The sequence below is a fragment of the Glandiceps talaboti genome, chromosome 8, assembly GCF_964340395.1.
Source record: "Glandiceps talaboti chromosome 8, keGlaTala1.1, whole genome shotgun sequence".
NCBI classification, from domain to species: domain Eukaryota; kingdom Metazoa; phylum Hemichordata; class Enteropneusta; family Spengelidae; genus Glandiceps; species Glandiceps talaboti.
In genome coordinates, this window is record NC_135556.1 from 4,239,353 (window position 1) to 4,258,540 (window position 19,188).

At 34.5% G+C, this 19,188-nt stretch overlaps 1 protein-coding gene across 1 annotated transcript; it reads right to left on the reverse strand.

The window, feature by feature from the left end:
• Nucleotides 1-899: 899 nt before the first annotated feature.
• Nucleotides 900-14,103, reverse strand: LOC144438721 (acid-sensing ion channel 2-like). Its single transcript, XM_078127867.1, has 10 exons — nucleotides 13,847-14,103; nucleotides 12,246-12,413; nucleotides 11,421-11,573; nucleotides 10,671-10,795; nucleotides 9,283-9,464; nucleotides 6,750-6,894; nucleotides 6,272-6,331; nucleotides 5,570-5,714; nucleotides 2,239-2,330; nucleotides 900-1,006 (listed from the first exon to the last, which is right to left on the reverse strand). The coding sequence occupies exons 1-10, from the start codon at nucleotides 14,101-14,103 to the stop codon at nucleotides 900-902; spliced, it is 1,434 nt and encodes a 477-aa protein (XP_077983993.1).
• Between the last annotated feature and the right edge of the window lie 5,085 nt (nucleotides 14,104-19,188).

Here is a 19,188-nt window from a genome sequence, read left to right on the forward strand (position 1 = left end):
AACCTTATTTTAAAATATGTTTACCTCACACGGTTTCTATTCTTAAACAATGACGTCACAGTGTATTTAATATGATTGGCTCAAAATTTAAAAGATTAAGTTAATCAGCAATGTATTTACATAAGTAACCTAAAAGCGAAAGTCAATAGAATTGTATGAGATACATTTAGTCCTCATGCACTGTAAATACTAAGGCCATGTGGTTTTATTGATTTTACTGACACAATACGGTGAGCTCAGTTTGCACTTAGTTATCATATCAAATTCCAAAGCCTAGCATTTTCACTCAGCTGAACAGATCCACGATCGTATTAGCTTTTTCATGACTACCCCGTGAATTTGGAATATTTAAGAAGATTGACAAAATTTACCTTTTCAAAAGTAACACACTCTACAAACCAATAAAAGCTCTTAAATAGAGAACGATTGAGAAGACTTTGTATCTGTCCAGAAAACAAATATCGTCCGTAAATAATGAAAGTGCAATTCGTTAACTGTAATTGGCAACATTTGAGTATCATACTACTTGTTGTAATAAATGTCTTTTCATATATAATATGAGCAGGTGGCCTTCAAGAGCCATGCAATGTGCATGTATATACCATGGGTCCATGGTTTCTGTTAGACCGCTTCTTTTCCCTGAGTTTGTCACATTTGGTCTTCAAAGATTTCATCTCCGGACTGACGCAGTACCGCCAATGACTGGATGGTTTTCTATGATAACGTACTCAGAGAAGGCGAAATTGTAGGTTAGGAGGACCTCCAGCAAAGTATTTTGCGTGCCAATAAATAGATGATTCACTTTGTTCATTTAATGCAACAACTTATAAACAAGGTTTCGTTAAACGTTTTCTGTGAGAACTTCCTGAAACAATTATCGTTGTAGCACTTTATTTAACTTAGTGCCACAGTCTATTAAAGCATCCCTTTAAACATATATCAATGATTTCTATGAGAGTTAAAATGCTGCCACCAAGCCACAGACCAAGGGAACCACCAATATCACCTTTAAAACAAATAAATTAAAGGAGGGTCAGCACAAAATTAACACGACTTGGGTTATATAATTACAAAAGGTTCATGCTTAGATTTGTTTTATATTATCTGACCTAAACATAAGTAATTACTGTATATAGTAGATAGCCCTGCAGAAAATAAATTCTCCAATCTTGGAAATTACATCATAAATTCATCATAATTAAGGCTGGGGTCAGAATTTACGGCAGGGGGCCTGGGGACAAATGGAGGGGGGGGGGGCATGAAAAAAAATTGGGGATTCAGTGGGGGGGGGGGGGGCAAGGAATTTAAGATGGTTTGAAAGGGGCCCGAAATATTTTGCTCATGATTTCAACCAATTAAAACCTCAGGAGGGGAGGGGTTTACTGTATTCTTACGCATTAAAATATGTGTAGCCGGAGTTTTTTTTACCAAAATATTTTCTCCCCAGCCCCCCCCCCCCCCCATCGTAAATTCTGACCCCAGCCGAATTAATTATTTGTTTCGATATAACATAGGTATAACATGTCATTCATTTAAATTTATTAATGTCAACCTATTTCGTATAGTTTTTATGGAAATTGAGAATAGGAAAAAACACTAATTCTTATTTTGATTATGCAAATTCTCGCATTTTGGTATTTCAAAACATTTCAGCGATGTATCCTTACAATACTATTGTATATGGTGTTATTTTTCGTTTTTTTTTGCATTGAAGACCACTTAACTCCACCAATACAAAGACCTAAAGTATACTTTTTTCTTTTTGGGGAAAAGATTTTCTTCAGAATTCATTGTAAATCTTAATTTCATAAAAGGAAAATAACACTATACAACAGTATTATAAGGGATGGATTGCTGGACTATTTTGAAATATCGTAATGCTAGAATTTACATTATCGGAATAAGAATTTAGGTTATTTTCTATTATCAAGTTTCATAAAAACAACGGAAAATGGGTTTGCCGCGATTAGTCATGCACCAAAAACGCTTCATTAGAAGAACAGAATGTAATATACTTCTATCAGTTTCGATTTGTGTCTCGATAATGTTTCCTTTAATTATATGCAATTTGGAAAACTCCAATAACAAACTTGATATACATTTAAATACATTTTAGAGTGGATAAAAACCAAATATTATATATTACCTGGCACATTTACATATAAAATCCAGGGAGTGAAATGTAATCATGTAATTTATCAACCCCAAGTATATCCGAAGTAGAGAGTTAGTACTTACACAGAAGTCCAAAAACATCATATGACTTTTGTTGTTTGATTTCCTCAATGCTCAACTCTTGAAAGAATATATCAACTTTTACAATACTGTCCCTGTCAAATAGATCCAGAATATACAAATGACAAATATTATAAGAGGTAATTGCTTCAGTTGCATGGAAAGTGCTTTGGATTTACAATTTGGATTTGTCCTCTTCCTGTTGAGTCTAACTCTGCTTTAATGCATAAAACTGATCTGGGTGTAATTTGACGTTTTAAACTTTCAGGAATCTTATAGCGATTTTACAAAACACTGTCTTTACATTCACAAGAAAATCAAAGTTATTGATGGTGTGATTGTACAGGTGAATGGTGATAACGAAACACAACACATGCATAATTTGACATTTGCACGAAGAAAGGTAACATCAAAACTGAATTAGAGAAGAGAACCTGTATTACACTATTGATACGGGCAAATTGTCAGCCCAATATAAAATTGGTTCGTATACTGGTTAACAAATACTTTTAATATAGGAAAAAGTATGACTTTGGATTGTAGTGGATTTGACCCTCTGATATAGTGTCACCTCACGTGACAATATTACTGAAGGGTTACTGCAACTATTGCACTGGTTTAGTTATAAGTACGTGTTTTATCGGTAGTAGGCAATTAACCTGTCCTTGTAGCTGCTGAAAAGTCGTGTCCTTTAAGCTTGTCACAATATCAAGCAGACATATATTGATACAAAATGACATTGGGTGTCTCTGATGTACGTTCTCGCCATGTTCTTATCAGTTTGTTTACGTCAGTGAAAGTTAGTCATATTATTTCCATATACAAAATGTTTACCTTTCACAGATGTAAACAAACTGATGTATGCATCTACATCTAAGACACCCGCCACTGATTTTGTATCAATGTATGACAGTTTGACAGTGTGATAAGGAGAGGATTTTTAAGGCACCGTCATAGCCAGTTTTAATAGTCCACCAACTGATAAAACGACGTTCTGATCAGCAGCATTTCTAGATAACTGGTCAGTACCGTAGCCTGCGGGGGGGGGGAGCCTGTGGGGCAGTTGCCCCCCCCCCCCTGAGATTTTGGAAAAAAGAAAGAAAAAAAACTACTTTTTGAATACATAGCGATGCTATTAAAATCGTTATTTACGCGACGATTCCTAGCATGCGCGATTTCAATTGATAGTTTACTAAAGTGACTGTACACTGACTCATGGCTGATATGTATCTTATATCGCTATTGTACGCTGGCTTAACTTAAAATGTGTCCAGTTAAAAATTGTAACTTTTTGCAGCAAATTAAAAATTCTTTGCCCGGGAAAGTACAAAAGAAGTGCGCACATGCACTGTGCATTTTCTGCGAGTAACAATAGTCTTGAAAGTCTCCTTTATGTGAAGATAGCAAGTCACAATTACACGTATAATGTTAGCGAGTGAAACTCACAAAAAGACGGAAAAAGTCGTTCAACGTGAGGTTGCCTGCTATGCTGCATACAGTGACTCCGAAGATGCGCTCGATCTCATATACATCTTATTCCTTATATTAAAACCTTTCATGCTGATAAAACGGCAGATCTCTTTTTGGAATATTTGGTGGCCCTGAAAAACTATTAAACTAGGTACGCAGTTTAAGATATACTATTTGAAGATATTTCTTTTCAATAATTGTGTTCGACGTTGTCTTTGGTTAAAATGTTGTTTGATATAATTATCTCAGTTCACACTGACACTAGCGTTATTCCGCAATTCATTTTGAAGCAACAATTTGCTATGGAAAGAATGACCCTGAATTTGTAAACAGAGCTGTACCTTCGACATCAAAATCCAAACTTCAATTTCCATTATAATGATAATGACAAGGAAAATTCACTGAGTTCACATTGGGTTTCGACATAAACGAGGCCATACCAGCTTTGGGAGTTGGGTAAAGAAAATGGTTATTTTGTTGTGTTACTTATTTATTTGAGAAAGCACCATCCATTTTTTTTTACTTTGAATGTGACATCTTTTCTGCAACTACTTTGAAAGATACGACTGTTATATTTTTAGGCCAGAAAAAAATGAAAAAGCTGTTCAACCTACCCATATATTTTTTTCTGGTGATGGGCAATATATCCTCATGCGGGCTTCGCATTTTTTTTTTCAAAATTAAGGATATTTCTTTATATTTTCTGAATAGTACATGTAACAATATACATTTGAGTCTATTCCAAATTATATAATATCTTATACAGTGGTTTACTTGGCTCTGATGTTTCATACAAGCATGAATTGAGATTAAATATCCAATGTGCACTAAAAAGAATTGAACAAAAGTTTACGACCATTGGGCCATCAAATGTCTGAAAGTCTTGAAATGTTTTGCTCTTTATTCGGGATTTTTGGAACGAAATTAAACTTCAGTAGAAGTCATTTACAAAGTGCACGTCCACAAGATATCTTTCACCTTTGCCACAACAAAATACACTTCCAGATAATATGTAATGCATAGCATAATTGTTTCAATTCTGGTATTTTATTATGTCTGTTATTGTATGCCTCTAAATGGCCTCCCCCACTGTCTTATTTTCATTTTTTTTCACCTTTGGCGTTGTCTCCTTCCAATGCATCATTGTACCATGTGATTGTATATCTCCACTGTAGTGTAGGTGACAGAAGGGGTGGCTAAAATAATGCTTGAGTTTCAATTGGCGGGGTTTAACATTTTTTAAGAGAGGTTGCGAGGAACTACACCATTTGTTTAACCGTAAATTGTGTACATTTCCTAACTGTAGCTATGCAGACAAATTGCATGAGATAGTATCAAAATGACTGAATAAGTTCTATCTAAACTCGACCTGAAATATTTTGCTGTCATTATATATGGTTTGTTTTATCCTTGTCAAGCATTGTGAAAAAATGAAATCGACCTACTTACCCAATGTGATGGGTTACGTTACCCGTTGACAAGCATTTTTATTTTTTCTGACCTTACATATGATATTAACTTGCGTATGCTAAAATATATATTTTGTAAATTGCATGCTAATTTATGTAAATTAGCACTTTTCTAAATTTTAAATGCATGATTGCACCATGACAAAGTTCTGCCCCCCCCCCCCTCCCTTGGCAATTTGGTCAGGCTACGGCCCTGCTGGTGCAAAGGTAGTATTTTCCACTTCTGATGAAAATAGCGCATGAAGAATAAGGTCTCAGTATCGCGTCAATTCATGGCCAAATGTCTAGCAGTGTAAAACAAGGCTCGGTGATTTATTCAACTTCTCACACGACTCAATAACAAACATGCTACGTACATATAATATGTATCTCATCAGCAAATGTCTTGTACTTACTCGAGTGGTGGGATATTCATGTAAGCTGTCATAAACTCAGAAAAGACAGTTGATGGAAACTTAGCATGGGATAAATCTGCCTTGTATATGACCCTTTGACAAGGTACTGGACAGTCACAGTCAGTGCCATTACTGACGAAGTAATCTGGAAAAAAATTATGGTGTGATATGGAGAATATAGTTTGATCATCGTCATGCACAATCCAAACTCTGATCAAATAATTACATATCTAGTTATTGTAAGCCATACATGACATAAATAGCAAGTCTTTAGTTTATTTTCAGAGAAAATAAAACCGATAAAACAACTGTGACATGCGATGACTATTTGGTAGTTAGCGTTTGACATTAACGCAATGTATTCACAGTCTTAGCTATGGCATTACAGGTATAATTGTTAATCAAATGTTGATGCTGGAGTGTTCAATAAATCATTCGCACATTATCCTTCACAACCAACCGTTTATTTGCTAGAGGCATACATAATATGTTGTACTCTCTCTGTATTGAAATAACAAAACATCTGCATGTTGAGATGCTTTCTTTTGCAATTTTCCGCTATGCAGAAATTACTTCAAACAGAAATTTGCTTGATATTGGATACCGCTTGAAGCCTGGTACAATTTTGACGTTTACGTCACGATACATGATACATATATCGGTATCAACTCAAATGACAAAGTGTGTTAAACGTATACGTACATGCGGCACGGAAAAGTATACACTCGTAAGATGTCTTGAGGTTACATATTCTTGTAGTGCCTGTTATACAATAGAGAAAATACAGAAAACTAGTGATGCAGTCGTACATAATTCCGAAATTGAGTTGATGTTGTTTCATCCATCACGTCCAGCTGAAGCATTTAGTTTGACAACAGATTGCGACACACAACATGATGATGAGCACAACAATAAACATAATATCAAAACTCTTAACAAGTTGAAAGACGACCATTTCCGTATAAGGCATCATACGTTGAAGTACCAGCCATCCAGCAACCCATACAAATGGCCCAAAAACACAAACACAAACACAAACACAAACACAAACACAAACACAAACACAAACACAAACACAAACACAAAATGGATAACTACCAACACTCTTCTTAAATCTACACAATTCATTACATCATTAATTTGTTCAGTGTGTTACATGTGACACATTATATGTACATACCTGGCATGTAGAACATACGACAACCACATATGCTTACTGCGTAATCAGTCCAACATTCAAATTGACAGGCATTCTTTGTATACTTGGTGTAATACTTCAGTGTTCTAGATCCGCATATTCCATGTGGGGGTGGAAGATTAGTTATCTTTAGAAGAAGAAGAAACAAATGTACATTTATGTCGATCCTCTGAAACTTCGTATGTAATGAACATGTCTTATTAGGAGCGAAATCAATGTAGGCTAAAAAACTAAATTCTTTTACATTGGGGTTGGGTGGGCTCTGAGCTATTTTATTTCTCATCCTATGGAATCGATTTTATCCCGGACGTTTGGTACCCCTAAATACACATATTTTTTTAAATGTCAAATTGAGAAAAGAAATAGTTTTTCCTTTAGTCAATGCATGGCACTAGAAAAAAATAGTGTCAGCAAAAGAGCATTTTTAGTCACTACATACTGGCTTTATATTCATAGCACTACTATATATTATTAATGATTTGTAATTGATTGTATTTTCAATTTTGTCCAGTTTAGTTAGGAGGAGGGGACGGGGTCTGAAGCCTAAGTATAAGAGTTTAGTTTTTAGCCCCGCTGTCAGCGAAAGCTGAAAGCGTAGCTTTAGGTATAGGTTGTATAGAGTATAGAATGATATAGGTGAATCACAGGTGTCCGTCAAACTTTTATATTTTCACTATCTTCTCTGAAAGTAACAGCCAGAATACTTCGATATTTGGTGTGCATGTTCCCTGGGGGGAGGCTATTCAGATTTGTTCATGCCAAGTTGATCTGTGCCATTTTCAATTTTTTATGATTTTTTTTCCCAAAATGACATTTTTATCAACTCCTCATAAACTTCAAGTCAGATTGCTTTGATATCTGGTGTGTTGATGCACAGAGGGTAGCTTACTTAGATTTGTTAATTTCAAGTCAGCACGTCTTCTCTTCTATTTTTTATGATTTTTTTTTGTAATTTAAAAAAAAAATGAATATGTTAATGAGCATTATGACCGACGCCATATTGGAAATCAGTCCGCGAGACTTTAGGTAAAGTGCAACTTTTCAAAAGACACTATTGACGTCAAACAAGCAATGTAATATATGCTATAGTCTTAATTCTACGCATTGTGCACCCAAATGACAAATATTTGTTCGAAAAAGGGTTTTAAACTTCAATCCAAATTCTCTACCCCTCCTACAGAATGGTTCATTCCAGTATATGCACCTCACGATCAAGTGGGAGGTTACTAAAATGCCAATTGGAGGTAGTCCGACGGGATAGTGTCTTTTCGATAGGTATATTAGGGAGCTCAGAATTCAAACCACCGGTTATGTGAATTCACGGTCATAGTAAAATTCATTTGATTTTTAATTTGCTATTTTGACCAACTCCGGTTGTCTATTCGCGATAAAATTACGATTAGTTTGGAAACGGGGTAGATTTTCTATGATTCCGTGTCATAAAAGCTTATCATGTGTTGTGTAGTTTTCGAAAAGCACACCCGGTGGGAAAGTGTCGAACCCTGAATTGGCTGAGAATGACTCTCTTTCGGGTACTTGGGATTGTCGCCGTACGGAAACTAAGATGGCGATTAATACATTTCTTCCCTATATATATCTACTACAACTAGTACAAGTTGAATGTTGTTGACTTGGTAAATTTGTTAGAAAATTGAAATTCAAATTGCCTCAAAATTGTTTTAGATCCCTAGTTTATTTCATTCATCATTAAAATTTTCCAGGGTTAAAGCTGTAAGACACTGGAATTATTTATAGCCAACCTCAAAATCCTCTCTTTTTTTTTCTTTTTCTTGTGTGCATTTCCCAGTCATTTGTTTCAGAGATTTTGTGCAATTTTTCATAACAGTAGATTTTTGTTATAAAATGGTGACTATGGTATAATTCTAAAAGTACAATACATTACCAACTTCTGTGTAAAATGTGTTTATAGTGAGACATCATATGAAACCACTAATCACTTTATTGCATCGCTAAAACAAAACTGCATAGTGAAGAGCTGAAGAACTGAACCACTTCCACATGTCACCAACATAAAAAATAAAATTAAAAAAAAAAACAGCAGAGCTATTCTGACCGATAGGTCGCTTGTTTATCTATTGATTTCGCTCCTTATGGACTATGACTTTAAGATTGCTATGTTGTTTGAAAACCACTATCTATCAGCCATTTTGTGATGAGCACAACATTGTCTATTTCAGTCGTTTCTTGAGGCAGTAGTATGACTTCTATAATAAACAACCAGATAACTAATATGTCAAGACAATGTAGCTAGCCCTTTAAGGCAAATGTGATTCTTAGAAGGAATGGGGTTTTTGTAGTTCCAATCTTAAAGGTAATATGGAAACCAACAATTTTGTTTATTTAACATCAACTACACACGCACACGCACACACACACACACACACACACACACACACGCGCGCGCGCGCGCGCGCGCGTCACTGAATGGTACATGCATTGTGCTCCTTCGAAAGATTACAGATCTGCCTGAAGGGCCACTAAGATGTAATCTTACGTTAGTGAGTTCAATCCCAACACGTGTTTCTTCACCAACGCTGACAGCGAATCCTAGATCCGATGCAAGTGGTACATCTCCTTGTTCATATAATACTATTTGGAAACCGACTCCTTTCTCAAGTCCAATGTTATATTCACTTTGTTGTGTATCCAAATACATCGAAAGTCCATATGATTTACCTGCCAGGAAACACGACTTTCATTATCTTTAGTTTTGAAGTGTTGACGAGTATATTGGCCACAATAGCTTAAATCTAAATATAGACCTGATTCAGAACATTAAATTCCCTTCTTTGCAACTGTGTAAATGTGAAATTTGAAAAGCCGAAATTTGTATATGATATACATCTCATCATAGGGACGTAAGATGATGGTGGTTCAAGGGTTATCTTTCTAGTCGCCAGAAAATTGCATTGACAACAATTTCTCCTCATACATGTTGTTTAAATGTGGCCTCTATCCAACAAGGGTCAATTTTAAGACCTATTTTTTCTGCTGTATATTGAGGATATTGTACACTCGACAAATACCTTTGATTACAGACTTTGTTGCTGACGAAACAAAATTTACATACATTTCTTGATACTTCTGCAGGTAATCTGAACGATACTGATATTGATTTCCAGAAGGTACGTAAGTGGTGAAATGCTAATAAGTTAAAGTTAACGATAAACTCGGATAAAACAAATCACATGGTCATTAAGTCATACCGAAAAGTATCGGATAGGTGTGGACGTAACGCATGACTTGGAAAACACACTAAGCAAACCAATTTCCCAACGAGTAGGTATTATCTTCCAAATATAGCGAAAGTGGCCACTTTGAATTCAGCCGCCTGACGAGTGTGACCAGCTATACTGGCCATACGAAAGAAATTTGTAGTGGAGAATCGAATGTAACGAGTAACCAAGTCAACTTTTTTTCACTCATTTATAAATAAATAAATAAATATATATATATATATATATATATATATATATATATATATATATATATATATATATATATATATATATATATATATATATATATATAAAATTATTACGCTCTGCCACTGCGGTATAGAGCACTGTCTTAGCAGATTGATACTCACCGAGTTATATATATATATATATATATATATATATATATATATATATATATATATATATATATATATATATATATATATATATATATATATATATATATATATATCTGTGTGTGTGTAGTGTAGCTTGATTAAGGTGTATATATATTCATCCATAATAATTGTCTGTTTATTTATATATTCTGACTTATTGATATGCAAATGTGGCTATATATTGTATCATTTATATATAACATTATAAGATTTCTTGATCTGACTAAAAAATATTACGATAATCTCGTCTGTCGTCTTCTTACCAGAATTTTCGACAGTCCTGATTCCATATGAATCGTTTCCAGTGTTGAAAGCATAACAAACTCCGAAGTCCGTGTCAATTGTTTGAAACGTATCTAAACCCATTGGTGTCGCTTGCCATGTATGACTGAAACAAGGTTTTTATAAAATCTATTTACATCATTTAACCTGTCATGCAAAGTATGGTATCGTATTTTATATAGTTATATACCGTAAGATTATATATTAGTATATAACAAACATGATCATATCATTTGTATATCATCTCTATCAATGTCATGTCCGCTCAAATCAAATCAAATCATATCATATCAAATAATATCATATATGTCACTTGATATCTCACCATATCACGTCATGTAATATCACATCGTATCGCATCATTTTAGTCTTTACAATTTCAGAGTGTCTGTAAATGGGGTATTCCTGTAGACATCTCAAATAAATAAATAAATAAATAAATAAAAATATGTCATATCATATCATATCATATCATATCATATCATATCATATCATATATTATATATCATATCATATCATATCATATCATATCATATCATATCATATCATATCATATCATATAATTTCATGTCATGTCATGTCTTGTCATAATATCGCTACATATCGTATCACATTGTATCATACCGTATAAACCATCGTTGTAGCATCGTTAAGTCGATGTCTGCCTATCACCATAGAGCGTCACTATTTCAATTCGACAATCAAGATTACTGTTCTACTAGTATACTTACTATAGAATTGTCTCGTCCTTTTGATGTGCCATGTGTGCATACCATTCCTCTGTATCACTTCCAGTAATATTATAGTCATCAAAATTGGGATTATATGTACCATGCATAGCTGATAACAGTCCTGTTAAATTAGATGCATCAGTTTCTGATTTCCTGAAAGTATACAGTGGACGAGGTTGAAACAGTTTGCTTTGTTTGTTTGGTAAATCAACAAAAGGAATTGACGTTGATATTTCGTCTATGCCTTGGTCCGAAACGTCAATTTAAATATAATTAATATACTTATAAAATCTGCACAGTATCACTCCAAAAAATTAGTTGAGGATATAGTTTAAATGTATTTTAGATGTATGTTATAGTTACTGTGAATATTTTCAATATCAATAATACCAATCAAGTTACTGTTTTTTTTTAAATAGAAGTCGTTGACCCTTACAGCTAACTCTCATGTTCAGGTATGTACATGTTTCATGTCCTCCAACAGGGTACTGAATCTTGTTTAAAGAATGGTCAAACACTAAAAGAACTGAGAGTATTTCATTTCTTCCATGACAATGAGAGCACAAAGGGAAATCATCTCTTTGCATATTCGTCGTAAACGATTTTGTCACAGGATTTATTGTTATTTCCATACATTCGTGGTATTATGGTAGATGTTAGGCTAAATATTATATATATATATATATATATATATATATATATATATATATATATATATATATATATATATATATATATATATATATATATATATATAATATATGGACACAACTATGTAATGCATTCTTAAAGATATTATAATCCCCCACTTATCAACATTCTTACCTCATTGCATTGAAATTACACACAGCGACAGCAGGAAAAGTCAACTCAGAAACGTAGTTGAGATCAACGTTGACATTCATAGGATGTGAAGTATACCTAGTAAACATTTCCGACACCTGGTATATCAATATCGAAGTAGCAGCCGTCAAAATAAGTAGCCACATGACTCTATAGAGAAAAGTATATCTTAAAACGTCAACAATAAGGCCATTTTTCAGCAAACTGCACAACAAAAAAACACTTTCCATTTGGTAGAATGCATAATTTCAGTTGTCACAAACTGGAAGGTTAGAGGAAATTCCATTTAAACAAAAGGCGGAATCCGGAAAACTGAAATGTGAATGCTTCATACATGTCATTATTTATGTATTTGACTTGTTAACGGATGTATAAAATGGGAAGTTTTTACCATTTGTCTTAGAACGTTGTGCTTCAAACTGGCAATCCAAGTTAGTGGAAATTCCCATGTACTGTATGTGTTTGAAACCTTGATAAATTAAGACGATGCTGAGTAACTTTGCCATTCATTGTATACTAGTACTAAATTTTAATACAATGGATTGGATTCAAATAAAAGGTTTACATGGATAAACCCTTACTCAAAATGTTTAAGCAAAGTCAATGCTAATGGTTACATTACGTATCAATCCAAAACAATGTTACGATTATAAAATATTGATATATAAACGTAACCATTACAGAAAACACTAGTTCATAATGTAGGCGCAAATATTGTATATTACATCTATAATATATATATATATATATATATATATATATATATATATATATATATATATATATATATATATATATATATATATATATATATAGTTTTGGTAGTACTGGAACTCTTTCTTGGGTGTAACTCGGAGTTTCACGCATATTGCGATCATCAGACACTCATGATGATCTGATGATCGCAATATGCGTGAAACTCCGAGTTACACCCAAGAAAGAGTTCCAGTACTACCAAAACTATTACGCTCTGCCACTGCGGTATAGAGCACTGTCTTATAGCAGATTGATACTCACCGAGTTATATATATATATATATATATATATATATATATATATATATATATATATATATATATATATATATATCTTGAGCACCTATATACCTTAATAATGTTCTGCTCAATGCATACCAGGCATATGGACATTTTCTGAGTAAAAATCAGCTTATTTGAATCCACTTAATTTTTTTCAATCGTAGCATAACAGTGTGTTCATATTATTCTATAACGCATGGCTGTGTCGACGACGTTGCTGCAACCTTGTATGATGGTTGAAGTGTCACCAATGTCGTCAAAACTCATCTCTCAAATGCCCAGTTATACAATTTCGGTGTGAAAAACGCTGCTTTGGCACTAAGAGCCATGGAAACGATTTACCAAGAACAGAAGTATAATCATACCTCATAACTACATTTACAAATATCTGGCCAATTCCTGGCAATATTCTACTCTGAGGCGAAATACATAATACGTATCAAATCGGATTGATGTTGTGATTGGCAAACCGATTCGTTTTGGACTTGTGAAATACAAATGTACATTAAAAATAGTATCAATTAATAATGTAAGTGTCTTGCTTACCGTCTTGATATCAAAATTGATTTTCCGAAGACATGTTTCACTCCAGAAATCCCACAGTCATCCGTCAAACCGGTCAACAACATTTTTCTGTTACTAGTTTTCTGTTTATGTTCGCCGAACTCCTTCTCAAACTCCCGTTCTATTTCCATTCCCACATCAGGCGCATTCCAGTGTTTGTTTTCCTTGCCATTGTAAGCTTCTTTGAATTCTGCTACATTAATAACACGTACCGTTGGTTTCCTTTGCTTATCCAGCATACTGTAGTTTTTTATATGGAAGCAAGTGTTCGACAATATTCGAATTTTCAAAAATTGTGCGCGATAAAAAAAAGTTTTTGTTTCGCCAGGGTTTTGCTGTATTTGAAGTATTCTCTCCCTGATCACTCTCTCGCTCTCTCTCACTCCCTCTAAAATAACGCTTAACGCCAAATCACTAATGTTTGGGTTCAGTTTTAAAGGTTGATGCAATGCGTTTACGAAATCGATTGAGTGGGGCAAATCTCTCTGTCATTGGTCGACAATTGTTTAATCTCTCTTCTGAAATAGTGTAAGGTATTAGTAACATGTATACCTGTGCTTATGTAAACAAGAGGAGCAATTAACGTTCGTATCGCTTTTTTCAGGTATTTACTTTGTCCGTAACACATACAAAACATGAAGTGGAAGAATTGCTCAGTATTGGACTTGTAATAGGGATTTTCTCCATCATTCAAATTAGTTTAAAAGATATATGGAACTCAAACTGATAGCTGGTCTTCGATCAAATGGTCAATTAGATTATTTATACAACATAACAGCCTTTTAATATTTACAGCACAAAGTATTCTTCAATCGGATATCCGCTTCTATAGATGCTATTCACCAATGGTTAATTGACGTCAATATCTTTAAGATTAATGGCGTGTTTTAATTTTATCTGTTACGTAATTTCGAATTAATGTTATTGAATCATAGTGTACTACACTCAACTCCATTTAATCAATACTGACTTGAACTCCTGCACAACAAAGGAAAGATAATGACACTAGGGTAATAGTCACATTCGTTGTTTGTAGTGGAAATCTTGTCAGTACTTTATTAATATTATTAGCCCCCCAAACAGGCAACGTCCGAATGCCATATCTCAGGGACCGACAACTCAATGCCAACTAAACCTGCCACGTGTTTTAAACGCTATACGGTACACGTCACTTAATTTTGCGAACTTGACCTTCATGGCAAAGTAGCGGCCATATTTGTGGTAAGAAATATTTTCCCATACCTTAATATATTTAGTTGTTACAGACACCACATATATAGCATTTTTTTTAACGAGACCTTTTCTATTGTCTTATAAATGAATGTCTTGTGATTCAGAAGTTGATGTTCATTTTCTCCTGGAATGTGTCTGGGTTAACATCACTTTATGTTGTGTGAATACATTACTAGGAATAATGTTATGAAATTCCAGCGAGTTGTAAAATCATATGTTAGCCTCCAATTAGCAGCACATTAGTGTTTATGTTTATTTTTGACTAGCACCCTCATAGTGAATCGAGTGCAAATTTCACTTAAGTAACTAGCGCCCTCATAGTCTGCATAACGTGTTCATCAATTGTCTTTATTTACAGCTTTTACACCTCAAACGCTCTCAGATGTATTGTGACCGACAAGTATGTTATCTTGGATCGAGTCGAAGCACTTAAGTAATTTAAGGTAAAATGAAATAAAATTTCGACCTACCTCTATATTTTCTGAAGTGATGTTATCGGAAGCAAACACTATTTTTTTATTTTGCCGTATGCATATATGGGCCGGAGACCTTTAAATGCAATAAAAACAAACCATATTTGTGAACCAGCTGTTTGTCCTTCAAAATTTTAATTCCATGTCAATGTTGTTTTGAACAACATGGTAAATTTAAAATTGACACCAAAATCATTTATTTTCAAATACTTTGACCACACGCTACCACAGAGGTGTCTTAAAGTCATGCAGAAACTGCCATCAACTTAACAAGACACTCTAAAACTGTTCTTCCAATCTGTAATGGCTGTACATCTGATAGGAAGAAATAAACAGCACAGAGACCTTTTGGAAAACAATGGGAAACCTGAACTAGACAATAACACAGAATAATATTATAATAAAATAAAAATAAACAAGCTACCTACCCCACCTATTCTAAAATTGAGCATAACCGCAACCACAGTTTTTAGGCCTTAGTAAAAGGGAAATAAATGAAAATAAGTGGTTTCCACTCAACATGTTTTTGAGTCCACCTTGTTGTGTAACAAAAGCCCATTGAATAGCAACAAAGACTTTCTGTGACGGGCGAATCTGTGAACAGCTATATTGTTAGTAAGTCAGCTCGTGCATACTATCCCCATGCAAAATGGACATTATCTACTAATTATGTACCAAAAATACTTTCAAAAAAGAAGAATTCATATGTGTTAAAACATAGATCACCCTTAAGTTTGTCCATGCCAAAAAAATATTTCATCATGCTGTTAAAATCAGAGATATGGGATATGGGATATCTTGTAGTGTTAAGTTGTCTTTGCTATACAAAGCACATACTAGCTACATGCTGTCTGAAATTCCAGACACGAATTGTATTAGATGTCTGGAACGAAATATTGGTGAGTAAAGAGCGACTTGAATACCAAATGGGGCTAAGTTTGAATCCTTCTTGGGATTTCATTTTTCCCTTGTTTGTGGTATTTCGTTATTGCCAGTTGTAACTTTATACCTTGAGCTAATGTCATCACGGACGACTCAAGTTAATTCACACATGGAAGTTTAACCCACATGGTTCACCCATGGACTCGGGATGCTTTCTATCATAAATTCCACGGTTCACCAATCCAACTGTTATCAGCTCTATATCACATAGGGCAGTAAGCCTGTCATTGGTGGATTGATCGATTGATTAATTTTTGTGGTGAAATAAAAGGTTTCTTTTTCAGTATTTAACCACTAAAATTGAAAGAGTCCAGCATAAATTTCTCAACTACCGTTATATTGGAAAATCGTTCCATATTTTAATAGTCAAAGCCAAGCTTCAATCTCGTAAGAAATTGCTGGATGCAGTCTTTTTATGTAAATGCTTAAATGGATCTTTTAACTCAATGTATATTGTTGCCAATGTTCCGTTTGATGTGCCCTCCAGGAATCTCCGTTCCATTCTACTCAAAGGAAAAACTCGTTTTTGCCTAGAACGTTCATTTTTATCAATACCTTGCAAAACACTGACATATTTTCCAGTCTCAGTACTTTTAGAAAATATGTCCTAAATGAAATAATTGATTTGTGAATTTAACGGAAGTTTCGGTAATTTTGTCTTCTTTTATTTTATTTTATTTTTATTTTTTATTAGTTTTGTAAATATTGAATGCATTTTAGTCTTTTCCGATTACTGAGTGTCTGTAAATGGGGTAATCATGTAGATGTCTCAAATAAATAAATAGATAAATAAATAAATAAATAAATTGATAAATAAGTAAATAATCTAAAACTTAATTTATTCTTTCCCTGGCTAGTTTTTGTCTCTTCAAGATGTATATAGTTCACTCTTCATTGATTAAATAAAGACATCTTGTCAATTCTTCTTCTAAATCTTCTTATCTAAATAAAAAAAACACTCATAATCTTATAATTACCAAGGCATCGCTTATAACAGTTTGCTTTATCTCTTATCTTCTGGGAGATTATCAGACCGAATAAACACTCAGCCATGCACAAAACTACTCTCTTCTATACACATCATCGTAGTGGAATAAAGTAGTTTCAATGAATAGATGATGTCTGATCTTTCCTGTTTTTAGGTTTACGAATCTACCAAGACACCCTTTCAACAGGTCGGCATACCGTGGTCTCTATACCCACTTCTTGTCACTGTCACCATTGTCAGATTCACACCAGTGTCAGATTCACACCACTGTCAGATTCACACCACTGTTAGAGTCAGATTCACGCCACTGTCAGATTTACACCACTGTCAGAGTCAGATTCACGTCACTGTCAGATTCACACCACTGTCAGAGTCAGATTCACACCACTGTCAGATTTACACCACTGTCAGAGTCAGATTCATACCACTGTCAGATTCACACCACTGTCAGATTCACACCACTGTCAGAGTCAGATTCACACCACTGTCAGATTCACACAACTGTAAGATTCACACCACTCTCAGATTCACACCACTCTCAGATTCATACCACTCTCAGATTCACACCACTGTAAGATTAACACCACTGTCAGATACACACCACTGTCAGATTCACACCACTGTCAGAGTCAGATTAACACCACAGTCAGATTCACACCAGTGTCGGTGTCAGATTCACACCAGTGTCAGAATCACACCAGTGTCAGATTCACACCAGTGTCAGAATCACACCAGTGTCAGATTCACACACTGTAAGATTCACACCACTCTCAGATTCACATCACTGTCAGATTCACACCACTCTCAGATTCACACCACTCTCAGATTCACACCACTGTAAGATTCACACCACTGTCAGATACACACCACTGTCAGATTCATACCAGTGTCAGAGTCAGATTCACACCACTGTCAGATTAACACCACTGTCAGATTCACACCAGTGTCGGTGTCGGATTCACACCAGTGTCAGATTCACACCACTGTCAGATTCACACCACTGTCGGCTACTCTTCTCTTTACACCAAATGTTGTAGCGAACATTCAGTCAACTATATACACTACATTCAAAGTCACTCTCGTACCGAGAACACACACTAAGTACTCAGGAATAACTCAAGAGACCTAGGTGTATGGTTCGCCAGTTTATCTCCCAGATCGAGAAGGTAGTCATTTTCTTTCTAATTCCTTTCTGGCCTTTATTATCAAAACCCTTACTTTAAGAAAGTGTTTACATGGCGTGGTTTTCAATTATTAATCAACGATGTCATAATACCTACTATGTGATTGGACACAAGTAAACGATGACGTCATCGGTGATCAGTAATTTACAATTGGATCATCAGCGAAAATCTTACTTATCGTAAACACCAACGCCATATACTGTCATTACTCTATTCTGTGACAAGGCAATGACATTAGTTTTTTGCACTCAACTAATCACAATATGTCAACGCCTAGTTTTCTTGTCGGTCAACCGATGAGAGCCGAAGGTTAAAAATATTTGTCTAGTAGCTCAGTTTTAGAAGTGCGTTTAATTTATTTTTAGACGATGGGACGAAATTGCCGAAATGATCAATATTTTAATAATTTTGGTCCGTTATATATTTCTCTCCACCAGGAGAGTTGCCTCTGGCAACAGAATTAGAAGAAAATGGAAGGCGATGACATAATGTGTATGACGAAAC